Below are 27,565 nucleotides of genomic sequence, written 5' to 3'. Positions count from 1 at the left end.
TAAAACTATTTTTTTAAATTAAAACAATTTACCTTTGCGTTCAACAGTCTGAACCTTATTAATCCCTCCACTCACAAGATGTCGATGGCAATTCTCCTGCTGTCTCCTGTAACTTTCTTATCATGATTAGTTTTGAGAATTTGATGTTAAACCATGTAAGTTAGTAGTAAAGTCTGTTTACGAGCCTAGTGGCCCATTAGGCCGGTGCTTAACTCTGGTTTCTGTAACATGAAGCGACTAGGAGTATTCCTACTCCCCCCTGGATGGGATGCCAGTCCATCGCAGGGTTACCCCCAGCATTAAATTGCCGGTACCCATTTAAACACCTGGGTGAAGAGAGGCATTGTGAGAGTAAAGGGTCTTGCCTAAGAACACAACACAATGTCCCTGCTGTGGCTTGAACCCGGACCACTCGATCCGGAGTCGAGCGCACTAACCATGAGGCCACCGCACCTCCATTAAACCATGTAATCTTCCCCAATTGATGATTTTTTATTAATTCTCAACATCTGTTTGATTGATGTTGTACTGATATTCTAAGGGGAAATTACTCCTCAATCACTTCTGGTGGTGAAAGGGTTGATCCATACAACTGTGTTTGTACTTAAATTTCTTGATCCTCCCAAACAAGATTAAAAATTGATTAGAGAACATTTCAATGTCATGGTCAGGAAACACTTCAAAAAATAAAGGAATGTGAGTGTAACTGCTGTAAAATCATGGTTGGAGGGGCAGGGCCTGGAAATTGCCATTGCACCAACTAACATTCAACCATGGGGAAAATTGTTGAGGGACTGGGATTTTTTTATTACCTAATTACTTTTGATTCTATTCATTTTTGTGGCAATTTTGTTCTGTCAAAAAAGGCAAAGGTCAAGGCTCCCATGAGGAACCAACCTCCTGCTGAAAATGCAAGGATCCATGCCCTATGGGATTCCATTTAGCCTTGACCTCACATAGACGAGGATAATTCACACCATAGAAATTCTCACCCCAGTTCTTAAGGTGGCGGTCCATGTAATTGACATAACTGCCAAGAGCGCAGCCAGATTCTCTTACAGCATCATAGGCTGCCGTGGCAAATTTTAGAACCTCTTCTCTTTGAGCTGGGTCATGAAATCTGCCATATGTATAATAACTGTACTGGGCAGTGCGGAAGGGGAATGCTGTGGATGTCGCAGAGTGTTGAGCAATGTCACCACCCATGTGAACAAACTCAAGAAGACATTCTGGTGGGATTTCAAGGTGGGCAAAGTACTTGGCCAAAGCTGGTGGTAAGGACTCAATCATCACTCCTTTAACATAAATAGGTTCTACCTCCTGATGAACAAAGCCATGCCGCTTGCTGTATTCAGTTGAAAACTGCAGATACGATGTGAACACTTGAGGTTGTGTTTCTACCGGTGGATGAAGACTTTCAAGGCTTGACTGCACTGCATCCTCATGAACATCAGAGTATACTGCATCCAAAGTCAGCGTTTTCTTCCCAAAGTAGCCATGAAGAGCCATGTCAAGATTAAGTTCCTTGGGGAATTTGTGTAAATTTTTACCAACCACACTGAGCCCTTGTTCACTCTGATCAATTGTATTGTAAATGAGACGGGTCCAGAGAAATTGTTTTGGTCGTGGACACACTTCTAAAGTAACATCAACCATCACTCCAAAATTTCCACCACCCCCACCTTTCAAAGCCCAAAAGAGATCCTCATTTTCTTTGGCAGAAGCCCTCACGACTTCGCTTCCATCGGCTGTAACCATGGTAAATGACAACGCCTTATCACAAGCCAGACCCCCATACCCACGAGAGAGCATGCTGTAACCACCCCCGAGAATGTATCCCCCGATACCCACCGCTGGAACACACCCTCCGACAGCCACATAATCAGTATCATCAAGTTTAGAATACACATCTCCCCAGCAAGCTCCAGTCTGGACAGTGACCACGTTCTCCTGCACATCAACTTGATTCATGTTTTTAAGGGAGATAACAAAACCGTTACTGTCAGTGGTGGAGTAACCAGCAAAACAGTGGCCCCCAGATTTGACAGCGACTGGAGTATTAGTTTTGTCGGCAATTTTCAAACAGCGCTTGATTTCTTCGACATTTTTTGGAAAAGCGACAAAAGCTGGCTGTTCATAGCTGTAAGCAGGATTGTAAATCTTCACTGCGTCATGGTAGAGTTCTGGTTGGTCAGGAGTCACAGCGATATCTCGAAGTTGTTCGAGTGCAGTATACGCTGAACCGCCCCCATGCAGCCTTCTTGACTTCAAGACGTTCGTAATGAGGGCCTTCTGGTATAATCCATGCCGTATTAAACGATAACTCTTGGTTAAATACATCTCTTTCCTTAACCACCAACTTCTGCGCTCACTTCCGCGTTCTTACAGAAAATATGTTGTGTACGACAACATCAAGTGTACACATTTGTCCTTAGTCTCTCTCCTGTCTTATTCTCCTTGAGATAACCAGTTTTTCCTTGCAAGTCTTTCTTCCTGGACTGATGAAATTAGTTTTTCGGTTAGTGTTGTTTATTCCTAAAAATATTGAACCTTTTAAAAGGTAGTTTCAAAGATCCCTTTTAATTTGTCTTTTTATTTGTCTTTTTTTTTTTTACACCTCAGTGTTACGGTGAGACGAACTTATTTGCTATGATATAATTTTGTGTCAGCCATTCGCACAATAATTATCGCTGCCATTCGCATAATGATTGTCGCTGAGTCGTCCTGTTCAGAATTAAATTCAACTAACTTAGCTTGGCTATATCTTCCTTAATCGTATATTCCTATCAAAAGCTTGTAGATATCCTGGAGCGGATCCCTGAGGGGTGGTTCGGACGGTTTGGTCGAACCCCCCTAAATTTTCCCTCAAAATACTGGAAATCATGCTTCCAAAAACCTAATTTTCAAGATCTCCCGGGGGAGCATGCCCTCGGACAATTCTCCGAACCCCCTTGACTAAATCCTGGATCTGCGCCAGATATCGTGTGTTTTGTATGTACTGAGAAGATAAAAAGGAACATGCTGGTACTTGTGTTCTGTAAAATTTGCCTGCGGTGAAACTTTTTTTTTTCGGTTTTCAATAAACAAAGCTTAAACACGAAGGCACGCTATAAAAGGAGCCTTAGGTCCCACTGGACCATTTGTCAATCAACCGTCGTGTGATGTAGAGCTCTTAGTGTCAAGTCAGCTTGAGCTAGAACTACTCCAAAGCAGTGAACAGCCGGCGCATTCCTCAAAATTGTTTTATGTCTTCATCACAATACAAGAATTTTTGAGATTTGTATTTCCTTTCTCCAATGGAAACTGTCTTTATTTGTGGTGGTAAATTTGAGATCGAAGTAGGTGGTTCGCACGTTACCTCATGCCACCATGCTGGTGGAAGTAAACAATAGATATCTCATTAGCTCCTTTTGTTCGTCTACCAGCATTTAAATTTGACCTGCACACGTCAACGATGAGTGACAAATGAGCCTAGGTCTTCCCAGGGAAGACTTCCTTATATAGCGCGCCTTCGTGTTTAATTTCTCAAGCGCATTTCTATGTAAATGCTCTAATGCACTTTACAAGTGCTGTGTGGAGGACTTTTCAAGACTGCTGGCGGCAGTTTACAATTAATAGAGGAGAAATTTTACAGATGCCCCCTCCCCCCATACCCAGTAAACAGGCCAGACCACAACACAGTAATCTCGTGATGTGGATTCTTTAACGTCCCCTGCCGAAATTAACTAATTGATAGGTGCAGGAGACGGGACCTCCCGCTTTACGTCCTATCCGAGAAGACGAAGCAATGTGAGTGAAGTGTCTTGCTTAACGACACAACGTCAAGCCCCAGCCAGGACTTGAACCCAGGCCATCTGACCCAGAGTCCAGCGCACTGACCACTGGACTACTCACGAGTAGTGGTATACCTACGCTTACAAGTATGACCATGCCCAATATTTTAAAGGGAAAACAGAACAACAAAGCGATCAAGGAGTTGGAACAGACGAAAATAGAAGAAGCTTTCCATCTGATGAAATACAATTTTAATGTAGCGAACACTTCACTTGTTCACAACTATTTACTGCGTAGCTCTTGTAGAACTGATCACCCATGTCACGTGACCAACAAATCTAACTTTTCTAGGGTAGGGTGAAATCGAATCACAATGGCCTCTTTCTGATTCTTCCTAGATAGATACGACGGGCCTTTATAAATATCTCTAACTCAACAATGAAGTGAATACGTCTTTAAGGTATCCGAATTTTTAGCATATATTTCTCGAAAATTATTTTTTTAATTTTACTGATCATCTCGTGTTACACGAAGTCCCAAGCTACGTCTTCTGTTTCATTCCCTTTGTTTCGCGGGCTTATACATATGCGATCGTCCGGTCGTGTTTGATAGTGGTCTGACCAAAAGAAAAAATGAGTCCACACGTTCAGTTTCGTAAACTATTTAAGCTGTGAAAGAATAGACAAGATAAAAATACTTCCCTTTAGCTTTCATTTGTAAGGTCGCACGCCAGGAACACAGCGGTCCAACGTCTGTGCATGTGCAAACGTTGTAATGACTAGGCACGACAAAAGTTTTCAAGGGAAGCCTCGAGTTGATGCAGATGTAACTACCAGATTCAAATCACGTGACATCTTAGGCGCTTGGGTCTAAGGGTGATGTGTTTATGGGCTGTTAGAACCAATTTGTCCCACACGAGTTATAAACAACAACATAAACCAGTAATTCATGGTGTTTGAAAAGTAATGTTTTTAGTAGAGCTCAAAACAGAATGGTAAATCAACAGAATGCCCGTACTTGAATAAGCGAAAGAAAATTGAGAAGTTTAAAGGCATCTGTGAAAGGGAATAAAAGTAGGGAACAAGGGGAAAACAAGAGATTTTTCAAACACAAAGCTCCGTATTGTTGAATTCCTTACGTCAAGATCCTTGCAGTTCTTGTCTGTTATTCCCGTGTTTTCATAAGAGAGGTCTTTATAATAGTATAGACAACACCGCTCGTCAATGTGTCACGCAACGTGTCACGCCCTCGAAGGGAATCGCGGTTCTGTCCTGGTGTACCGGTTCACAAGGGAATTACCATTGTTCTTTCTTTGTTTAGGAGTCATTGGTTAGCTGTTGTGTATTGTTCGGTCTTTTGTAACGGCTCTTGTGAACCGGTACACGAGGACAGAACCGGAATCTTCAGCTCGTAGATACCAAACGGACTCTTGCATTCCTCCATTCCGAGGAGTTTGTCTTGGCATTGACTCCCGCTCGGATTCAGAGGATGACTGCACATCTCATACCAACGAGAATCATCCTTATTCATGCAAAAGCTGAGGCATTCTAAAAAAAAATGGAAGAATAAACAATCAACTGCGCAAAATAATTCAGAAATATTTAGTATATGAAACCTGAGACAGACTTGAGGCTTCTGGGAAATTTCGCTTGTTGAAGCCTAAAAAGTATTACTAATAGGGTCTCAATAGGGGTTAAATGTTGGCTGTAAAACGGCCAAAAAAATTAAGAGTTAAACACTGACTAATTTAAACCGTTAGCCACAAAAAAATCAGCTTTAATTTTTTTCATTGTGACCACGATGGAAAGATATTGACCATTAGCCGTAAATTGGCCAAAATTTTAACCGTTAGCCGTAAAATCCATCACCCCATGAATTGAAAGTGTTTTTTTCTCTCTAAACTCAGCTAAACGTCACTGCTGACCTTCAAAATCTTGGTTTTTTAGCACTGTAGACATGATATCGTTAAACGCTTCTTCGTAAATTTTAGCCACCTCCATGACATTCTCTACAGATCCTTCTTGGGCTTCCCACTTGACGCGTGGAGCAAACAGGACGTTCCTTCCAAAAATTTCGTAGCTTTTCTTCCCCAAGAAACCCAGCTTTCTTCTGACGTCTGTAATAGAGATTATTGATCATGCAGCAGAAAAATTACATAGCAGAATGTTCAGTATCCTGATATTTTCAAACATCAGCTAGCGCATAGAAGCGTGTGATGCTTTAATGTGACAGCGTGATGCTGTTAGTGAGCTTCTATGCGCTAGCTGATGTTTGGCTGTGTAGCCGCGTGATGCGGTTCCAGTCAATACCCACTAATTGAGCCTTGCTCACCATAGAGTCTTCTGTAGCTCAGTGGTTAGAGCATCCGACTAGATCACGGAGGGTCGTGGGTTCAAATCCCATCTGGAAACTCGATTTTTAAAAATTGTTTACAAATGTATTGTCATAAATTAATACAAATTAATTAATTTATTAATGAAATTCAAGACACTGTTGAGAATGCCCAGAGGCTTGCTTGTGCCGACGAGCTATGCAAGAGATCTTTCTCTGAGGGAGGGGGGGAGGTGGGGAAGAGCAAAAGTTTGAATTGGTGTAGCTCTCCCCCCCCCCCCTCAAGCATCAAGATGTTCCGGCACCTCTACGTCATATATACTGCAAACAAAGGAGCTACAAGCTTATAGCCAATCAGAATTGAGAAAATGATACCAGCAAGAGGGAGTCTGGACACCGATGTATATTAAAAAAACGAAACATTTGATGCCTAACCAGGTATCCCAGCATTCGCTCCTTTGTATCCACGTGTTCCCCGGATGCCGGGTAGTCCATAATGTTTACGATGATGACATGTCTTACAAGCATGACCACGGCAAACACTCTCAGAAACACTCTCATCTGGTCGCTGGAAAAATTGTTGAGAAAGTTCGAAGCTTAGCCACCAACGACTTCAATGAGGTAAAAGGAATTGATTCCGTGCTGCCCTGGGAGCGTTAAGAATGCATCATCACAGATGACTATATGATGAGAACATCAGTAATACACTCAGCTGCGCCTTGCGTGACACTTTTATGTTCCTGCACCTTTTGACGTCAGCTGTGATCTTTCATTGATTTTACCACAATTAACAGTAATGTGGCAATCTGACTGGCCAATTTTCCGGCGACGATTATAGTATAGACAACACTGCTCGCGTCAATGTGTCACGCAACGTGTCACGCACTGAAAGAATCGTCACTATTTAACGTCGATATTGTGGTAAAAAAAATCGACAGTGGTTTAGCGTGGTCTTTACTCTTGAGGCTGCTCCCGTGATCACTGTGATGATGAATATCGTTGTTGACAGGAATAAAAAAGCACTATTAATTTGTGAAGCAGAAACACAGTTACGTGGAATCTTTGTCAAACAAATGATGCAAATTACTTGCTTTTGGTATTTATGCTTACCACATCTCTGCTATCGCTCGCTGCAGCTCTATTGCCTCCATCTTGTCCCTTGTGTCCATTTCGGTCGTTCGAAATCAACTCCAGGTACCCAAAGATGTGATCACAGTGTATGTGGACTGATTAATAAGAAGAAGACTGTTTCCTCGAAGAGTGAGAAAATAACTGAAAAACTTAATGATGTGAAAAAAAAATTGGAGTTCTTAGGGCCTCTTCACTTGCGCACACCCAAAATCTGGACTGATTTAACTTTCAAAGTAAGCGCTTGATGCAGGCAAGGGTGATTCAACCCGATGCTCGCGCGCAAGAAGTCCCGCGCGCGAAGTGTTACTGATTCTGTTCTCTCGCGCGCGCACGAGTTACTTGCACCTTCGTCGAACAGTTTCTATGCAGGCCAGCGCTATAAGTTGCATACCCTGTGGTCCAGCGATGCCAGATTTTCCATTTTCTCCATCTTTTCCTGGCGTGATTGAATCTCTATAAACCTGAATCCAGTTCGGCGCAGAGATCCATCTTACTTCCACGGAAAGAAATCAACTCTCTTGCAAACATCTTACAGTTTTGACTTCATGAAGGGAAATAACTCCCTGTGAAATAAAAAAAAGCGTTAGGTCTTCACATGAAACAGAGGTTTTTTCCATTTAAAAATTAACCGTCAGTTGTCAAAGCTACCCCGCTCTCATTAACCGTTTTAATTGTTTTGTTATTTTTTCTTAAAACCTTCAAAAAATACTTTTCATTAAAAAAGGATGAAAGCTCAGTAGCTAGCCGCTAGTCGGAAAATGAGTCCACGCTCCGAGAAACAACGACCAAAATTGAGCAAAAACCGATTAAAGCAATTAGTAGTACGTTCTAATTACCTTGATGTAAACTGTATCTGCAAGAATATCCAACTGCCGAACGAAATTCATGGTTTTTCTTAGATTGTCAAAGTTTAGGCCGTGCCTCCCTTTTAGCTGCTCCTTTAAATTTTTTTAGGTGAATAACCCGGCCGAGGGCTTGGTAGTGACCTAAAAAAGAAAGAAAGAAATCTGAAGTTAGTTGCTACTGTGGTGTTATTTTAGAAAATAGTTGACTGTGCTGTCCTTTCTCTAAATGCCGACTATTTAAACAAAGACGCACAAAGCCTACAGGGCAGGGCTAATCCAGCCGGCCATGTTTGAATAGATTGCGTGATTGTCATGCAATACTGTCACCGACAACAGCCCTCATCAGTGTTGCCCTTACCGGATTAATCAAAGACCACAGACATTGAATAGGCTTTCCAAGTCGCAAGACGTTGACATCGAATTAAGGGAGAGGGTGAACTTTGAGGCCGTGCCTCAAACTTTGAGTAAAGAAATTGCATGGGTTAAGAATACAGAAACAAGACGCATAGCTGCGTGAACTCGGGCTTTCAGTATCGCACATCTGGAGTTCCTTTAGTTTTCTGCCCTTTCTTCTGAGACGTTTCAAAGTAGCTTCTGATGCTCTACTGGTTTCTCGATCACGTCTAAATACACGGTTGTGTTTACATGTAAACATAATATGAGATATGAAGGTGTAGTCTGATCGTCCGGGTGAGTGTAGTCCTGAGAAGGACTGTTGTCGGTGGCAGTGACTGACGTTTCGACAACCTGTGCGGAAGTCATCATCAGAGTCAAGTGAGTGATTGTTGTCAGTAGAATGTTCTTATTCCAGTTCGTGTGAAATGATCGGTTGGTTTTGCCGTGATGTTATTGGCTGTAAGACTCAAGTGACGTAAGTCGTTCGTGATTGGTCTGTTTCGTTTCAGACCGAAACAGACCAATCACGAACGACTTACGTCACTTGAGTCTTACAGCCAATAACATCACGGCAAAACCAACCGATCATTTCACACGAACTGGAATAAGAACATTCTACTGACAACAATCACTCACTTGACTCTGATGATGACTTCCGCACAGGTTGTCGAAACGTCAGTCACTGCCACCGACAACAGTCCTTCTCAGGACTACACTCACCCGGACGATCAGACTACACCTTCACATGTTACCCCCGGGTTCAAACCATTTACTGCATAATATGAGATAGTTTGTTTGATATAGCAGGTTTCGCTTGATATATCTCGACAGAAGGTTTGCTCGTAAAGGATCGCTCGTAAATTGATCTCTCGTTGAGTTCGCGGACCGACCCGTTCCCAAAACGCCCCATAAGTTTTAGTGTGGGTCTACCGCGAACGGTGTGAACGATGTGTGACTTTGTATGTATATTGAGCGTAATAGCCATCGAATTTTCTTTCGCGTACATCATGCAAGGAATTGTCCACGAAAGCAGCCATTGCTTTAAACCAAGCGCTCTAGGGTTCATTCTATGCATGCACTTACACTTCACGCATGCGCTGTAGTGGAACTGCGTTTTGTGACTGTACGCGAAAAAAAAAAAAAAAGCGAAGCCGAATTTATACCTCGGGCGTTTCCTTCGGAAAGCCCGAGTAATTAGAACTTCAATCCTAGGAAGAGTCTTTGGGACGTCTCCGCAGAATAAATAGGGGTCCTTTGCACTCGCTTCTGCAGAAATGTCCCAAGACGCTCTTCCAAGATTGCGTTACCCAATACTGACGTTACTCACGTTGCTAAGTAACAACACATACCATACAAACATCAATCGCATTGTTAGTGTCCTCAACGGATTGTTTCAGACTGACCTGCTCCAATTTCTACAACAGATGGAGTCTGGAACCAAGTAGCTTGCGGTATCGCAGGATCGACATTCAGTAATCCATCAACCACCTTTAAACTAGCACATCCATTCTTAACTTGAAAATGTCTGCTTTGACCTGACACTGATGCATTCCTGGTGCAGTGAAAGATCAAGAAAGGTGAGGCCAGCTCACCCAATCAGAGTGGGTGCAGTATCTAATTTTTTTTTTCAAAGTAGTATGAAATATAAGTAGAGGAAATCATGTCATCTTAGAGTTTGAAAAATGAAAGTGGTCAGTTTTACAAAGCTCTGGTACTACTATTGTAAAAATGCCTTTTAAATACCCGTTTATACAGAAAATTTTTTACTTCATTTTGATGACATTTCTTTGCGATTGGAGTGGGAGTTTTTGGCGATTTGATCGACTATTTATAATGCTTAACGCCGTCTATGAAAATAAGTCTCATTATATTTTTACTTAAATTCCCTTACCCCATTCTAATAAATAGCACTTCTATCAAAAACTGAGAATTCCTTGTAGAATCGTTAGAGAGGTGTCCGAAAGTTAACACTGAAGCTTTATTCCGCAGTCCGAAGAGAAAGCTTGACATAAAAGTTCATTTACTTACTGTGGGCATTCTGTAAGACGATATAAAACCAACCAGACTTATGAAACGTAAAAGGCCCATGGCTTTTGGCTCCTTTCATCGATTACCAGGAACTTCTTTTTACTACAACCAGGAAAACTCTCATCAATAACTAATTAACAACAGGATCTAGGAAGCTTAGAGAATGAGAATGATAAATATGGCAACTTGTTTACGTCGCAACCGGTTCTCCTATTTCTAAAAGCGTGATTATACACATAGTAACACACACGTATGGGTCGGACAGCGCCAGGTTGAAGTAGTTATTGAAAACAAGCAAATAAATAGGTACGTAATGCGTGTATGTGTCTATTGCTAAAGGGTCGCATGGCATGGAGATTATATTTCGTCGAGACCTTCGTTTCTTCAAGCAACGCAAAAGCTTTTTAATATTGTTAAGTCTAGATGGTTTGTGGCTTGGACGACATTTATTGAATTACTAATTTACTCCCCTTTTCCTTGCTGCTGTTCTGCTAAGACCGAATCCAGGAACCTCTACGCAAGGCAAACATTTCAATAAAGTCCATCGCTACTTCGGTAGCGAAGATTATCGATTGATGATTGCTATCGACAGAGTACTTAATTCACAAATAGCTCGGACAATTGATTTTTGTCATAGCCTAGTGTTTACCTTCGCAAGCGAAGCAGTCGCAAAAACTGGGAAACTACTAAAGACCGTGATATAATCCTATCCTAGGGTGAACAAACCTCGAATTGTAAAAATAGACCTAAAGAAGGGAACAGAATTAAAATGGCCATATTTCTTGGCATTATTCATGCCCAAATGAAAATAATTTTTAAGGGGTCTAATATGAACTTTAAATGAAAATTAAAGTTGAATTTTTAGTTCTCATTTACAAAACCTAGTCATTTCAAAGGAATGACGATCGATCGGGTTGAGAACTTGGGTAAGGATTTTCATGGTCTTAATTATCCCTGTCTCTGTGAGATAGAATATTATAGGGCATGAATCCCTGCATTTTTAGCAGGAAGCTAAGCTGGTTCCTCGTTGGAACCTGTTTTTTTTTGTTTTAAAAAAAGGAAGGGTCTTGCATCAAATTTAGAAGGCAGTGTTTTTCTGCATCGTTTCCTTGTCACTATCAGTGTCAGAAAACGGCATGTGACTATAGTTTGCATCGCTTAAGTCCAGATAGGAACATTGGTGTAACATCATTCGTTCAAGCTGTTCCCGGATGGAGCTGAACAATGGCCTCTCCGAGGGCTTTTCCTTCCAACATTGCCGCATCAGATCATACCTGAAATTAGATAATTGGCCAGTCAGTGTCATCTTTGGTAGTGTTAAGGGAATATGAAAGCTGGAATGGAGTCTTACATGTCATCAGAACAGATCTGTGGTTTTTCCATCCTGTGTCCGGAATTCAAAGCTTTAAGAAGTCTTTGATTACTGATTGTGGGATAGGGAGTACCACCTGAATAGAACAAATTAAAAGAATTTAACCTATAAAGCCTAAACCTTAAATCAAATTAGAAACCCATTTTCGAAATATATGTATCAAAATATAGTAAAGTTAAAACAAAATGATAAAATGCATGGTAAGAACAACAATAGGTGATAAGGGAAAAAAAATAACAAACATTAATATTGTTTAGCTTGTATAATTAAATTTTAGTTTGTTAGTTTGTATTTCAGTTCGCACCGCCTGGATGGAATACTGTTCCATCAATGGTCATCCCGCCCCCTCCCCACTCCCACTGGGTGGAATACTGTTCCATCAATGGTCATCCCGCCCCCTCCCCACTCCCACTGGGTGGAATACTGTTCCATCAATGGTCATCCCGCCCCCTCCCCACTCCCACTGGGTGGAATACTGTTCCATCAATGGTCATCCCGCCCCCTCCCCACTCCCACTGGATGGAATACTGTTCCATCAATGGTCATCCCGCCCCCTCCCCACTCCCACTGGATGGAATACTGTCCCATTAATGGTTATCCCGCCCCCTCCCCACTCCCTCTGGATGGAATACTGTTCCATCAATGATCATCCCGCCCTCCCCATCTGTGGTCGTTCATTAAGGTTTTACTTGACAGTCTGCTGATACTCATTTATATTCCGGAGTGGAAAGAGGCACTGCGAGAATGACGAGCATTGTGAAGACAACGCAGTCACTTGGCTATGATACGAAGCCAGACCAAGCATTGTCAAGTCAACTCAGTCACAAAGCTAGGATTCAAAGCCAGACCTCTCCATCCAGAGTCCAACACGTTGGCCGTGTATATATCTAATAGATATATTCTGTAAAAGCACGTTAATTATTTTAATTCATAGAATAACCCTTTTTTCAAGGATTAGCCCTAGATCTTAACGCATGTTAGAACATTTCAGTCACTATTGTTAGCCCTTGAAAACATTTGGAAGTGCTACCCACCAATTGTGGCCATCTCCCAGAGTAAGACTCCGTACGACCATCTGTGAACGATTATTATAAGGATTTTAATATTTGCCGGCTTACACAATCAAGGCACTATATGCTCCCGGCGAACACGAGAAGGATGGGCTGGTTATTTAACCATTTAACTCTGAGGAGTGACTAGCATCTAGTTTCACCTTACAATATCACTCCTGAATCAAACATCAGGGTCACAAGAGTGATCAGCATCTGAAAAAGCTATCGATTGTTAAAAAAATATCCTTGTTAGCACCTTAGGAAATGTATAAGGAACAGTATGGAAAACATGTATGCTGCATTAAGGGTACTGAGAGAAAACTGACATTACTTGGTGGACTCAGCCCTTTCGTTTTAAAAGGAAACATTCAAGGAAATTGTCATTGTTACTTCTTCTTATTTGTACCGTTCTGTTAGTTTTATTCTTTCATTGCCATGATCAATTCAGTCCAGCTTCACTCACATTTTTTTTTCGACACCCACCAAAAATACTTTTACAATACTTAGCTGCATTGTTCGCGTAATAATATGAGAGTTTATGTGATATAACTGATTCAAAACTGATTCAAAACTGATTCAGTTTTGAATCAATTTTATATCAGTAAATTTAACTTAAGTAAGGATAAATTTTTATAATTTTTGATTACGTATTGTTGTTGCTATTTGTCTAAGTTAGTTTTTAATTTTTTTGTATTTTATAACAGGCAGTTTATTTAAAATAAGGAATCTAGAATTCTGTATAAACTGGCCTAATTACTCAGATATCTCTTTTTTATACTTGTATATATATTTAGCTCCTTGTTTTTGTTTTGTTTTGATTATCTTTGTAATTGAATTTGAGTAAATAAATAAATATGCATGTGCAACAACTATTGCAATTGTTGTTATTGATGAGGCGCATCACTGGCAACCAACCTGGCTACCAGAGTCTCTCTTTTCCACACCCTGGACATTATACACCGAAGGAGGGGAAGGAGGCAAACTGGGAAAGAATTAGACTGATTGCGTGACTTGAAACTTACACGTCGCTTTCTGTCGTGAAAATCTGATCATGAATGGCTTCCGGTGACATCCATTTGATTGGCAGCTTTTTATTTTTTGTGGAGTGGTAGACTTTCTCTGTGTACACGTAACGTGACAGTCCGAAGTCTGCTACCTTCAACAACTTGCCTTCACAGACCAGAACATTTCTTGCTGCTAAGTCACGATGGACAAATCCTTTGCGTGACAAAAAATCCTGAAAGAGAAGAAAGAAAAAGCAAGTTGGCCACCGTAGAGAGTTGGCCAAATGACTTTATCAACTCATTTGATAAAAACAACACTACCTTGTTACTCACACCGACACAGCACCACAATTTCTTTAAAAACGTACCCTTTTAATCAAATTACTCACAAGCCCGTGGAGCCAATTGTTTGTCCTTTGTTGGGTGTTTTTGTTCTTTAGCATTCTCCCTAAAACTCTGAACGTTATCACTTCCTATTCACCTTTCCGCCATTTTTTTTCGATGTGCCGTTTCGCGACTTGCCTATCAATCAATTTAGTTTCAACTTTCTGCGCTCAATTTAAACTTTTTGCGATCAATTTCAACTTCTTGCACTGTTTGGGATTAATTGACATGTTCTCGGTCAATGAGCTGAGGTTTTTGCATGTATATCAATATATATGAAAATAAGTTTTAGAAAATACATGCAAAGTGGGAACGTCTATTGTCTTCGCAATAAAGATTCAATACACCAAATGCATCTTCTACCATTGCCTGCGCTATTTGCCAAGCAAAAGTCAAAAGGTCAGTGGGTCTGAGAGTGTCATCTTCATGATCATGTAATTCTCGAGGGTTGGTTTTCAGATTACTTCCATATCCATATTTGTTGCGAAAGCTTCCAAGACCTTTAGCGTATTTATCTATATCGTCAGTAGACTGAAAAAGGAACATATGGAACATTTTTAAAGTTCGGGTAATGCATTGGAAGACAGCTGTAGTATTCATTACCGTATCGCTTAATATATCCCCTGAGTAACCTCTTACGCAGGCTCTCTCTTCTTTCTATTCCCCTTTCAGCCCCACTCCCCCCACGAAGGAATTTAAAGATGTCAGGGTTCTCAGCCAGGGAGCCTGGAAAGGAGGCTTATTGGAGAGGGTTAGTGATTGAGAGGGGGATCCTTCTATGAGAATGGAGGACTTAGTGAGGACCAGAATGCCATGTACATTTATTATATTTGCTCTTTATTTTCATCGAGTTTGTTCAATGTACACCATAAACAGTGTGCATTTTCTGAAGTTGAACCGACGATCTCCAATGGGAAATAAGAATCAAAGGCTTTTAAATCAAAGTATAGAATTTTTTAAAGCATTACTTTGGCTAAATGATAGTAAAACCTGTACTTGCAGATTTTTTTAAGAAGGACAAGCTGAAGTTATTAGAGAGGGGAGGGTTATCAGAAGCTTACAGGTCTAAACGGGTGACTTATGAAAAGGGGGTTGCCTCGTACCCAGACCTTCTATGGCCAAGCGGTTACAGTTAAATGCTAGGATCTAGGTACGAAATTGAGAGGGGGGTAATAAAGGGATACCTAAAGTACATTTGCTTATGGTACGGTATTGAATTAAAACAACATCAGAAATCTTTTAAGGCAAGAATACATACGTCATACAGGTTTATTTCACTGGTACTAAGTCCTAAGTTAAAGCATTGTGGGTGGTAGACTTCTACTGCATCCATATTCTCAATTGCCTGTTTAATCTGAAAAGATAGTTTGAATTAAAGAGTAGTATTGCTGCAGTATGTGCAATATACACTTTTGCATAAAGTTAATTAGATTCTTGTCTAGTGGTAGAGTTCTTCTGCTCTCATTTACTCAACTGCTTTCTTTATCCGAAAAGATAGTTTCAATTAAAGGGTAGTGTTACTGCGGTATGCCTTTTCATTGTATTCCTGTTCGTCTCTTTTTTTGTTTACCTTAGGCATTAGGCCATTAGGGATATTGTTTGCGCTGAAATACGCCTCACTATCAACACAGGAAAATTATCCTGCCCCTTTATGGAGTAATTTTGTTTAATTTGTGCAACGCTGTACCCGCTAAGTTTAACTCCGTTTGTTTTATTCAGTCGCGAGGACTTTTTTTTTTTTGTGGTCAAGAAAAAGGAGTTTGGTTTGGACGTGTGAGTGGGGTCAAAAGCACCTCTCTCACCTGTTCCCTCCTTTTCCGGAGAAAGTTGAGTAAATCACCATGCTTGGCAAATTCAACCACCAGAAACATGGGAGCAGTCTTAGTACAGCAGGCCAATAAATTCAGCACATTACGGTGATATCCAATTTGTTTCATGAGTTGCATCTCCTCCAAGAATTCTTCCTTCTGTTCCTCTGTTGCACCATCTGAGTAAGACAAATTTGGGTAATATTATCAGAGTTCTTCCCACAGGCTTAACAGATTAAACTGGAGGTTACTCTAGGAATACATACATACATACATACATACATACGTACGTACGTACGCATTTAATTTTTGGAGGATATACATACATACATACATACCTACGTACGTACGTACGTACGTAGGTATGTATGTATGTATGTATACACACATACATACATACATACATACATATATACATACATAGTTAGTTGACCACTCCTCATGGGGGCTTTTCAGGGCCAATTCCCACCCATCCCACCCCAGGGGAGGACATCCACAACACAGTGATCTCGTGCGAAGGAAATTAACGTCTCCTACCCCTAACCCTGCAGGAGACGGGGCCTACGGTTTATTCGTCCTTATCCGAGAAGACTAGAATATCTATCCATTTCTTGATTATAGAAAATTGAATCAAAACAGATTTTGTAGAGTACACTACTAACTTTGATCAAAGCCTCTTACTTCGTAACATTTTCACTGCAACAATCCGACAGTTTTGCTTTGGAGGTTTTCCCTTGTTCTTCTTATCTGCGGAAGATTTTCCTTCGTTTCCTGTTTCCACCTCTTTATTCAACTCAGCGCTGTACACTTTTCCAAAGGCTCCTTCTCCAATTATCTTACACAAAGAAATGTCGTCAAAAACAACTTCCCATGGATCCACGAGCTCTGAGTTGGACCTGACAATGAGTGTGGAATTTCATAACGTATTATGAGATTACTGCAAACGTTGTGTCAGTGTGGCAGTGGTACGTTAAAGAAGAAGCTTTTGTGATTGAAGACTCTTTGTAGCCTTTGCTCAGCGAGTTTGCATAAGCTGTTTTCCCCTTGACGAACCAAGAATTGACTAAATCCGCCGAAATTTAAGGGCGCCACTGAAAAGTTGTACTTTTGCAGTAGTAACTTCATATATGTGATTGTGATTGTGTTCAATTCAAATCATGTTATGTCTTTTAGCAATCATGTACTATAAAATCTTGCATATTTTTCTCTTGAATTTTGCAACAAAAAACTAGCTGACTGTATCTGTACAGAATTGTTTTCATACCCTCACTACTGTCTATTTCAGCTTGCTGAAAAAACGTTTATCGGTCTAAGGTTTTTTCCACTCAACTCGAGACTAGCAGGAAGCATAATGGAAAATTTGCTCACCGACGTTTTCTGGAAAATTTCAAAGTGATCCATAATATTCCACTAAAACACAGGAGAACCACAAGTGAAATTCCCAACCACAGACCAACCAGTGGCAAAGATGACCTCATAGAGAAGGGTTCACTGTGAGTCACATTCTTGTCATTGTCTGCGTATGAAACAAGAATACAAAACCTAGAAGAAAGTTCGCCATTAATATGCATATAAGAAAATAATATAAACTGACCGCTTCCCGAATGGGGCTTTTCAAGGCCAATACTGAAAAAAATTGAAAATGTAGATAACCATAGTGTTCAATAATCCTTGGTGACAGGAGGCAGACCACTTGGGTACAAAGGAGTGATACTCGGGGGAAACGATGAACAAATTCAGTGAGGAGCGGGGCGGAGGGCTTGGACCCGTCACCAAACCTAAGAAATGTAAAATATGGCCATGAAGAAATTCTTACCTGCACAATTGTGAAAATTGCAGCTTCCGTTAGAAAAACTGCTTCCGTCGCAATCCAGTCCGTTCCATTTGGGCCTCGGATTGGTGCATGTTCGAACACGTGATCTGGTTCCTCCGCCACAAGTCGGATTGCACGGTTGCCATGGTGTCCAATGACTCCAGCTACCATTCACTAAGAGCCAAATTTAGGAAAGTACTCTAACTCAATACACTGCTAAACTCAACTTATTTTCGAAAATACGTACCATGTATTTCTTAATACTAGACTCACAGTTTTTTCCACGTTAAACAGCTGCTTCGCTTGCTAGTCAACTCCCCATAATTACTGCTCTTTTTTCAAATTCCCGTTGAAAGTTCGAGTACTCAGAAGTCGTCAGATATCCTTTCTTTTATTCATTCGTTTATCTATTTATCCACTCACTTTATTTATTTTTTTAAGTAAAAACTAAATTATTAGCTCGAGATTTTCATTCACGTGATGGTTGTTGAGGTTTATGCGTGGTTGTTGAAGACCTAATCAACAATCACGCATAAAATCGAAAGCGTTTAAAACTTGACAACGACAGGCTCGTGTATTTTGTTTTTTCAATTGTTTGTTTACAGGCTACTCACTTTGCTCACCCTATATCACGGAATAGATAGCAAGTAACAGATAGCCACTCAGGTTGCATCATTTGTGACAGAAAGCGAGTAGATTTAAACTTATAAGGACCCGATCAGTCAGGACGGCAAAGCCAGGGAACACGTCGATTAGAAAATCTCTTTAGTTAGAATTTTGTGAATGGTCTGATGTGTTTACCTTCTCCTACGGGACCACACCTCAACTAAAACACAATGTATGTGAGGAGAGTTAAGTTCCCGACGGGTACTTATATGATTTGACGTTGAGATTTCGTTCACAGACTACGCAAAGTTTGGTGATTCACGTTGTTGTTTTGCAGACAACGGTTAAGAAATGAACAAAATTTTAAAACGCACGTGCTGAGCTATCGTTCTGTCCAATAGATTTTTTTTAAGTTTTGCCATGTCCTCTTCCCTCTTTGCACCGAACACTTACCTTCCACAAAGCGATAGACAAAGTTTGACCAAGGGGTTCCCACTCCATAGGATAGAAAACAATTGTTGTGTCTTCCATACTTGTCGTAAGTAATGCTTCCATTGACTCCGCTCCAGCATTCCTTATAATTTTGGATACCAAAATAACGAAATCCGGCTTTAGAAACATTTACAGCGCATGCGCGAATAATCCTTGAAAATGAGTTGTTCATGTCTCTCCAATCTACCAAAAATGTGTGCAGTAATTTGGGCAAAGCGCGCTGGTTTTTATCCCTGAAACACCCAACACGTTCAAAACTGTCCACCGTTGATGCGTCTAAAAAAGATAACAATAAGAATTAGAAACAATCAAACGTTGTTTTCCTCTATCAGAATTTCCATTCAGATATTCGCGTGCATGCTCGTATTAACATGAATTTCATTATCTGGATTAGTGCGCCTATAATTTTAAAGATATGAAATTCCGAAACGCCTAGTTGTTATCAAGGGGGGTGCACGGGGTCCAGGGGCATGTAAATATTCGAGAAAACATTATTTTAGGCATACGTTGAAGTTAGAATTAGTCTAAAAATCTCCTTAATTTCTGTTTTTGTCCACCACTCAAAAACTTACAGTTGCAAGTATTTTAACAGCAGGCGTCTACCGGCTTCTAATGATAAACGCCAAACTTGAGGCATATCGAATTGATTCCTGTTAGAACTGATTTATTTAAGTATCATTTTTTAAGAGTAACAGCAACTTAGAAAGTCCTCCCTCGGATATTAAAACAAAAAACAAAACTCCATCATCTGAATGAGTTTATTCTGAGAAAGATGAAGTTTTAGCAGTAAAAATAAAGGGTTTGAAATTAAAATTTTCATTTATTTCGAATTGGTAACAACGCAGTCAACGTAAAGCAAAAAGTCAATAGAAAAATTGGAAAAAGCGAAAAAGAAATTTGTTTTGCAAATGAAATTACATGCAACGTAGAGCCGTTGCAGCTGATGTGACCATTTATTCAAAAATAGTAGAGAAATACGAGAAATCAACTTATATCAACAAATCAAATTATATCAACAAATCAACATATATCAACAATTTCTTTTGGAAAAAAAAAATTGAAGTTTTGAGCATCTTTTCCATTTGTCCCAGCGGAAGATATCGTCTACATCTATTGCTGCCTAATATGTTCCATACTTGAGTACGCCTTTACTGCATTTGCCAGTTTACCGTCCTACTTATCTAAGACCTTAGAGTCAGTGCAGAGGCGTGCTCTCGCCATTATTTGGCCAGGTCATTCGTACTCAGATACCCTGATGCTAGCCGGTATTGAAACCCTTGAAGCACGCCGTAGTGCTGCCTGTGAATCCTTTATAAGTCGTATTCATAATGACAACCCCCTTTACTGCAATGTATGCTGACGTTCGTAAATCTTCAGACCGCTACAATTTAAGAACAAATCGTACTCACTATCACTCCAAAAAGTCCACCGATCGTTTTAAGAACTTTGTGACTGTCAAGTACTTGCCAATTTAATCATACTCGTTTTTCTATTATAAACATTATTATCATTTTGGTATTATTATCATTGTTATGTACATGCTGTTTTTACTTGTATGTAGTTTAATGCATTTTGTACAGTTTTTCCTTTTTTTTTCTCCCATAATTCTTGTTAATATAATTTATAAACCTGGGCCCAGTTGTTCAAAGGCCGATTAGCTCTAACCCAGGGTTAAATTTTAATCCAGGTTTCTAAATTTCTCTAATGAAAAGCCATTTTGGGATACTTTTCCTAGTTCTTTTTTGGACATTCAATCATCAAATTGTAGACAAATGGAATTAAGCTGAATTTTCTTTCAGAGCTTTCAGATCCGGAAATAAAATTTCACACTAACCCTGGGTTATCTTAACACAGCTTTGAACAACCCGGCCCAGTAATTCAGCATTCTCTGCAAGAGGTTTGAATAAACGTTATTATCATTAAACTTTATTATCATTATCATCCTTTGGAAATACGTATTATGATAATATAAGGTAGTTTGTTTGCGGAATAATTCTTATTTCCTAAATTTCTTTGCTGTTGGCCCGTTTCCATGACGACGCGATTGGTATCAGCTGCCGCAAGAGTTAGATTTAATAAATTTTCGTTTTTCTTCTAATAAATGTATAGTTTCCCTGAAGAGAAAACTTCTCCTACTCCATGTACTCCCCGCAACTCGTACATTTGTTAAAAAATTATTTCTGTGAATATTATCAAGTAAACAAAAGTTAACTGAATCTCCAAAAATTAGAACCTCCAGCAAGTTGAAAACTTTTACCTTGATTAGAATACTAGTTTCAGATAAAGAATTTATATTTTTTTTCCATTTTTCTACAATTTAAAGTTTTGAATTATAATTCTCTTAGATCTGACCGAATTAAATTGAAGTTAAAAGATCAAAGATTGGTTTTGGCCAAGAAGTAGGAATGAATATATACCATGACAACGCTTGAAGTATATTTACTTTGTAGGATCGAGAGGGTATTTGTTATTCTAAGCTGAAAATGTAATAAAAAAGGATGCAGTTATGGAATAATTGTATTCAGGATTTAGGTTCTTACATTTTGAGCAGCTTTCTGTAGCGAAGAAAAAGACAACAACCAACTATCTACATGGGAGATCAAAATGAGTTAATTTTTTTTAGTACCTCTCTTATTCACAGCCAATCAATCAAAAATAAAAAAATCTACCCACGGATTATATAGAGACAACGTAGGCTCCGAAAACAAATTTCCTGACGAACTTTTGTTACTTAGTTGAAATTATTTCAGGCAAGCATTCGCTACCCCGCTAATTAAATTAATGTGGAATGTAGTGTGAAGTTTTCTTTCGCAGTAATAACTGCGTCCCAAGCGAAAATGAAATACTATTTTGTTCTCTACAGAAAATGCTTTCCACTTACTCAACCGTGATGCCTTTTTCGGTAAAACTCCTTCACTTAACCAAGCTTGAAGCATTATAACCAATATCATGATCTGTAATCCGAATCGTAAGTTGAATTTCTGGTGGTAACATTTCTGAGTAAGGTGTTTTGGATTCATTCTCAATTTTCACGGAAAAAAGTTCCTACATTTGAATATCGATCCGGGACTGCAGTTTTGTTAAGCAGATGAACCTTTATATGGGTTCTTATCGTCAGCTGTCTGGACGAGCTGAAATGAGCTGAAATAAATCAATCAGCGGTAGTAAGTTCCTCAGACGATTGTTTATTTAACCGAATACAGAATGTCGCATTATTCTGTTTCATTAGACGTCATGTCCTATACTGTCATTTACCAACTTCTGCCAAACAGAAGAAATCTATGATCCGGGGGCGTTTTTCGATCAATTTAAAGGAAAAAGTAAACTACGAGATGAACCGTCGCCAAAATACTAATTTGCGTTGAGTTGAAATTACTGCCCTTTAAGGTAATAGTGATTTACTATCAAGGCAGTGTTTTGTTAGGAACATGCCATTAATGTTATTTCTAATCGAACGAAAGACAGTTATCAGTCGCAGATCTCATAAGTGGAAAACAGATGATGGAAGGACTTTTTCGGAAATGAAATTATTGAAATCATGCATCCTACTTTAGACAGATGTTTAACCCATTAACGTCCAGTGCGCCCGTATGCGCCCATGGGGACCCACACCCTTTCTACGCCCTGTGACGTCATCAATTTTAACTCTGGAGCACGAATTCGAGCATGTACTTGAACGGGTTGAAAATATCTTGCAGACGATACCAGAATGAGCGCAATTGAGTGGAGGAGATTGGAGAAATTGCCAAAAAACCGTGTCACTTTGACTGGAAAATCTGCACGAAGATCGTCTTTCACTACCCACCTACCTTTCCGAGCATGTGCTTTGAAAAGGCCGTCGAGTGCACGAGCTGTCAAGTGGTTTTTGGTAAGTTCGAGCCTTTAAAACCCCAACAGTGACCCGAAATCTGCTGGACTAGCTTCAAAACACAGTTTTCCACAAAAGCTGCGGCCATTAATGGGTTAAGTTAGAATCAGTCTTAAAATCTCCTCGATTTCTGTCTTTGTTCACCACTCAAAAGTTACAGGTGAAAATCATTTAACAGCAGGCATCTACCAGCTTCTAATGAAAAGCGCTAAAACGCCTATCGAATTAATTTCTGTTAGAACTGATTTATCATTCTTTAAGAGTAACAGCAACTTACAAATGTCCGCCCTCGGATATTAAGTAATAAAAAAAAAACTCCATCATCTGAATGAGTTTAACCTGAGGAAAGACTACTCTGAGAAAGATGAAGTTTTAGCAGTAGAAATAAAGGATTTGTAATTAAGATTTTCATTTATTTCGAATTGGCAACAACGCAGTCAATGTAAAGCAAAAAGTAAACAGAAAAAATTGGAAAAAGTGAAAAAGAAAATTGTTTTGCAAATGTAATTACATGCAACGTAAAGCCGTTGCAGCTGATGTGACCATTTGTTCAAAAATAGTAGAGAATACGGTGAGGGGTTGTTCTTAAATCAACTTAAATCAACAATTTCTTTTTGAAAAAAATTGGATTTTTGAGTATCTTTTGGAAATACGTATTATGATTATTTAAGGCAGTTTGTTTGCGGAATAATTCCCATTTCCTATATTTTTTTTGCTTTTGGCCTGTTTCCATGACGACGCGATTAGTATTAGCTGCCTTAAGAGTTAGATTTAATAAATTTCGTTTTCTTTCTTATAAACGGATAGTTTCCCTGAAGGGAACACCTCTCCTATTCCATGTATTCCCCGTAGCTCGTACATTTGTTAAAAAATTATTTCTGTAAAAACTATCAAGGTAAACAAAAGTTAACTGATTCTCCAAAAATTAGGACCTCCATGAAGTTGAGAGCTTTTACCTTGATTAGCATACTAGTTTCAGATAAAGAATTTTATGTTTCTTCCATTTTTCTATAAAGTTTTAATTATAATTCCCTTAGATCTGACCGTATTTAAATTGAAGTTAAAAGATCAAAGATTGGTTTTGGCCGAGAAGTAGGAATGAATATCTATTATTCACCATGACAACGCTTGAAGTAGATTTGCTTTGTAGGATCGAGAGGGTATTTGTTATTCTAAGCGGTATTTGTTATTCTAAAAGGATGCAGTTAAAGAATAATTGTGTAGTCAGGTTTTAGGTTCTTACATTTTGAACAGCTTTCTGTCGCGAAAAAAGAAAAACTCAACCAACTATCTATATGGGAGATCAAAATGAGTTAATTTTTGTTTGAGTACCATTCTTATTCACAGCCAATCAATCAAAAATAAAAAAATCTACCCATGGATTATATAGAGACAACGCAGGCTCCGAAAACAAATTTCCTGACGAACTTTGTTACTTTGTTGAAATTATTTCAGGCAAGCATTCGCTACCCCGCTAATTAAATTGCTGTGGAATGTAGTGTGAAGTTTTCTTTCACAGTAATAACTGCGTCCCAAGCGAAAATGAAATACTATTTTGTTCTCTACAGAAAATGCTTTCCACTTACTCAACTGTGATGCCTTTTTCGGTAAAACTCCTTCACTTAACCAAACTTGAAGCATTATAACCAATATCATGATCTGTAATCCGAATCGTAAGTTGAATTTCTGGTGGTAACATTTCTGAGTAAGGTTTTTTGGATTCATTCTCAATTTTCACGGAAAATAGTTCCTACATTTGAATATCGATCCGGGACTGCAGTTTTGTTAAGCAGATGAACCTTTATATGGGTTCTTATCGTTAGCTGTCTGGACGAGCTGAAATGAGCTGAAATAAATCAATCAGCGGTAATAAGTTCCTCAGACGATTGTTTATTTAACCGAATACAGAATGTCGCATTATTCTGTTTCATTAGACGTCATGTCCTATACTGTCATTTACCAACTTCTGCCAAACAGAAGAAATCTATGATCCGGGGGCGTTTTTCGATCAATTTAAAGGAAAAAGTAAAGTAGGAGATGAACCGTCTCCAAAATACTAATTTGCGTTGAGTTGAAATTACTTAAGGTAATAGTGATTTACTATCAAGGAAGTGTTTGGTTAGGACTGATGACATTAATGTGATTTCTAATCGAATGAAAGACACTTATCAGTCGCAGATCTCATAAGTGGAAAACAGATGATGGAAGAACTTTTTCGGAAATGAAATTATTGAAATCATGCATCCTAATCGTAGTTAGTCCTCTTACTTTCAAATCAGATAGATTATTCTTCCTTCTCGCTTTAAAATGTTTGCGGAAAAAGTAATCGAGAGAATTTGGTTTTACATCGCTTTAACACTCTCGTGCTGATAAGTTTTCTTCTCCCATCACTGATCTTCTGGAAAATTTATAAAAATATATGGTAAGGATAAGTTCGATGGAAATCATATTTGGAAGATAAGGAGAAATTAATCTTTGTAGACAAAACCAAGTTTTTCTTTATCAACAACTATGATCGTTACATCACAAATGCTGCAATTTGATTGGTCACGCTATATGCTTTATATTCCGTAATAGAAAGTGGATAAAGTGAGAAGTCTGACGGCGTGCATGCGCATTAGTAAAGAAGATAAAATAAAAACATGAGCTTGTCTTGTTGCTAAGTCTTGAACGACCTGTTGATTTTTATTGAAACAATTAATTATTCTTTCTCGATTTATGTGTGCCGAACTTGAATAGGGCTTCTCCCTCATCCACCTTAACGCGATATAAATTTTGCTTTAATTTGAAAGTGAAGGTCGAAATGTCCGGCAAAGTTTTACGCTTCTAGACACGAAGCTGAAAATGCAGGCTTACTTAATTTTTGCCACAAGGTTGATCAGCTATAAATTCAGAAATTGTTGTTAGAAAAATCTCAGATAATTCTAAACACAATCTGTGAGTTCGACATTAACACACATACAAAAAACAAACGCTTGTCCTGCGAATAGTTGTTTCGTTGAGGGAGAGGACAGTATCAACCTTAAATGAAGGCTCCGACTATCTCAGTACGTACGCAAAGTAGGGCTGCATCAACAATATTACCTTCGAAAATATCTATAAAAATCCAGTTTCCAGATGGGATTTGAACCCACGACCCTCCGTGATCTAGTCGGATGCTCTAACCACTGAGCTACAGGAGACTCTATGGTGAGCAAGGGTCAATTAGTGGGTATTGACTGGAACCGCATCACGCGGCTACACAGCCAAACATCAGCTAGCGCATAGAAGCTCACTAACAGCATCACGCTGTCACATTAAAGCATCACATGCATTAAAGCATCACATGCAGCCAACCAGCCTCCAAAGTGAGCATGTAAAGATGAAATAAACAATTTTTAAAATATCTATAGCAACGAATTTGCTCTCATGAAAGCATGACTTAAAACCCCTATGGGATAAACACCCACTCAAAGTCCCACCTAGATTTCATTTACAATTATTTTAGATTGAATTTAGGAAAAAAAAAAGAACAAAAAATACTCCGTGACGGTAAATTATAACAGGTGTCTGCAACGCAAGAAACTGTTGAGAACTCAAAGTATATTCAAGTAACCGGTTTCTGAAGAATTCAGAATGCAAGTTCGGTAGAACAAAAACAAAACACAAGAATCAAAGAACAAAATAGCCACCAACCAGCATGAGGGATAAAGATGGAGAAGACTAAAAGAATTTTGTTTGGTCCGGACCAATCAGATTCGAGAATGGGTAAACAAATATAGCCACACAAAAACACTCCTGGCCAGTTAGGAGGAATCTATTTTCTACTCTCCAATTGGTTTCCTCTTGTCCGAGAGCCTCTATTTCTACAAGCAAATTTTCTCTGACTTCACTTCCGAAAGTAGCTACAAAAGCAGACAAAAATATTTCTTACTGACCAATTGGCATGGAATTGTAATTTCCCGGAACGATTTTATCATCATCTCATTTTCTTTAAGAGCAAAAATGACCATGGAAAAATAGATCTTTCATCAACCTCGTTTCGATGTAGGCTTGGAGCACGCAATGTTCTACTGAATAGTTTACTTGATTAATGGTTACCATGCAAAATTTTCAAAAATAGATCCACACACTCGACACGTGCGAACAATGTCTTAACAGATGGGATGGTTCAGTGCACACAGCATAAAAACTAAATCACTACAAACTTGAAGTTCAAGATTCTTAAAGCATGTCGAGCGTTCTGAGAGCTGCCGTGAGCTTTCATTGTAAAGCAGAAGAAAAACCTATCGAGACAAGATCTTCTTTCCGGTGAGGAAAACCAAAAACACATTGGTGGTTTTTTTCTTTTCACCGACCTAGTACTGATTTCCTCGATATCAACGACTTGGTCAAAAAATTTGGGCTCGGTTCATTTGAGCTCAAGCTGTAACGGCTGGTGAAAATATTGAAAGAGAAAACTGAAAATTACAGTACTAATTGACTTGGAGCTATGTCAATTGTCGTGCGGAGACTGAGACCGAGCGAGGTGAACGGTAAGACGTGTACTCAAATAATAGAGAGATGAAGCGCCGTGTTTACGTGAAACGGCAAACGGTAGCTCGCCCTTTCACGTTTCACTTGAAATAGCGTTAACCTTGCTGCTGTAGCTTCGCGTGAGGTCACGTCATGTTGGATCTGAA

General features: G+C 39.3%; 1 protein-coding gene, 1 long non-coding RNA gene and 1 pseudogene across 2 annotated transcripts; all 3 read right to left on the bottom strand.

Moving 5' to 3' along the window:
• Positions 1-4,014: 4,014 nt before the first annotated feature.
• LOC148716949 (uncharacterized) lies at positions 4,015-7,356 on the bottom strand. The gene is made up of 4 exons (XR_015995512.1): positions 7,216-7,356; positions 6,541-7,086; positions 5,699-5,890; positions 4,015-5,321 (listed from the first exon to the last, which is right to left on the bottom strand). It is a non-coding gene; the product is annotated as an uncharacterized LOC148716949 (long non-coding RNA).
• LOC148716948 (uncharacterized) lies at positions 6,536-10,373 on the bottom strand (annotated as a pseudogene).
• Positions 10,374-10,549: 176 nt separating this feature from the next.
• On the bottom strand, positions 10,550-22,117 carry LOC111344141 (uncharacterized). Its single transcript, XM_022951351.2, has 12 exons — positions 21,918-22,117; positions 18,998-19,312; positions 17,942-18,112; positions 17,494-17,641; positions 16,807-17,021; positions 16,120-16,304; positions 15,576-15,671; positions 14,681-14,848; positions 13,952-14,166; positions 12,912-12,952; positions 11,857-11,953; positions 10,550-11,779 (listed from the first exon to the last, which is right to left on the bottom strand). Exons 1-12 carry the CDS (start codon positions 22,054-22,056, stop codon positions 11,584-11,586), a joined length of 1,986 nt encoding a protein of 661 aa, XP_022807086.2. The 5' UTR covers positions 22,057-22,117; the 3' UTR covers positions 10,550-11,583.
• Between the last annotated feature and the right edge of the window lie 5,448 nt (positions 22,118-27,565).

This window comes from Stylophora pistillata, chromosome 14 (assembly GCF_964205215.1).
Source record: "Stylophora pistillata chromosome 14, jaStyPist1.2, whole genome shotgun sequence".
Classification (NCBI taxonomy): domain Eukaryota; kingdom Metazoa; phylum Cnidaria; class Anthozoa; order Scleractinia; family Pocilloporidae; genus Stylophora; species Stylophora pistillata.
The sequence above is the reverse complement of the archived record's forward strand: the minus strand, read 5'-3'. Positions and strand labels throughout refer to the sequence as shown.

What these genes read in the sequence shown, in the direction of transcription:
- LOC111344141 (XM_022951351.2), bottom strand. Translation starts at nt 22,056, where the DNA reads ATGAATCCAAAACACCTTACTCAGAAATGTTACCACCAGAAATTCAAC. An exon ending in GAAAAAGGCATCACGGTTGA is followed by an intron (nt 19,313 to 21,917) that starts GTAAGTGGAAAG and finishes TATCTTTTTTAG; the next exon opens with ACGCATCAACGGTGGACAGT. An exon ending in TCCGGAAAAGGAGGGAACAG is followed by an intron (nt 15,672 to 16,119) that starts GTGAGAGAGGTG and finishes CTATCTTTTCAG; the next exon opens with ATTAAACAGGCAATTGAGAA.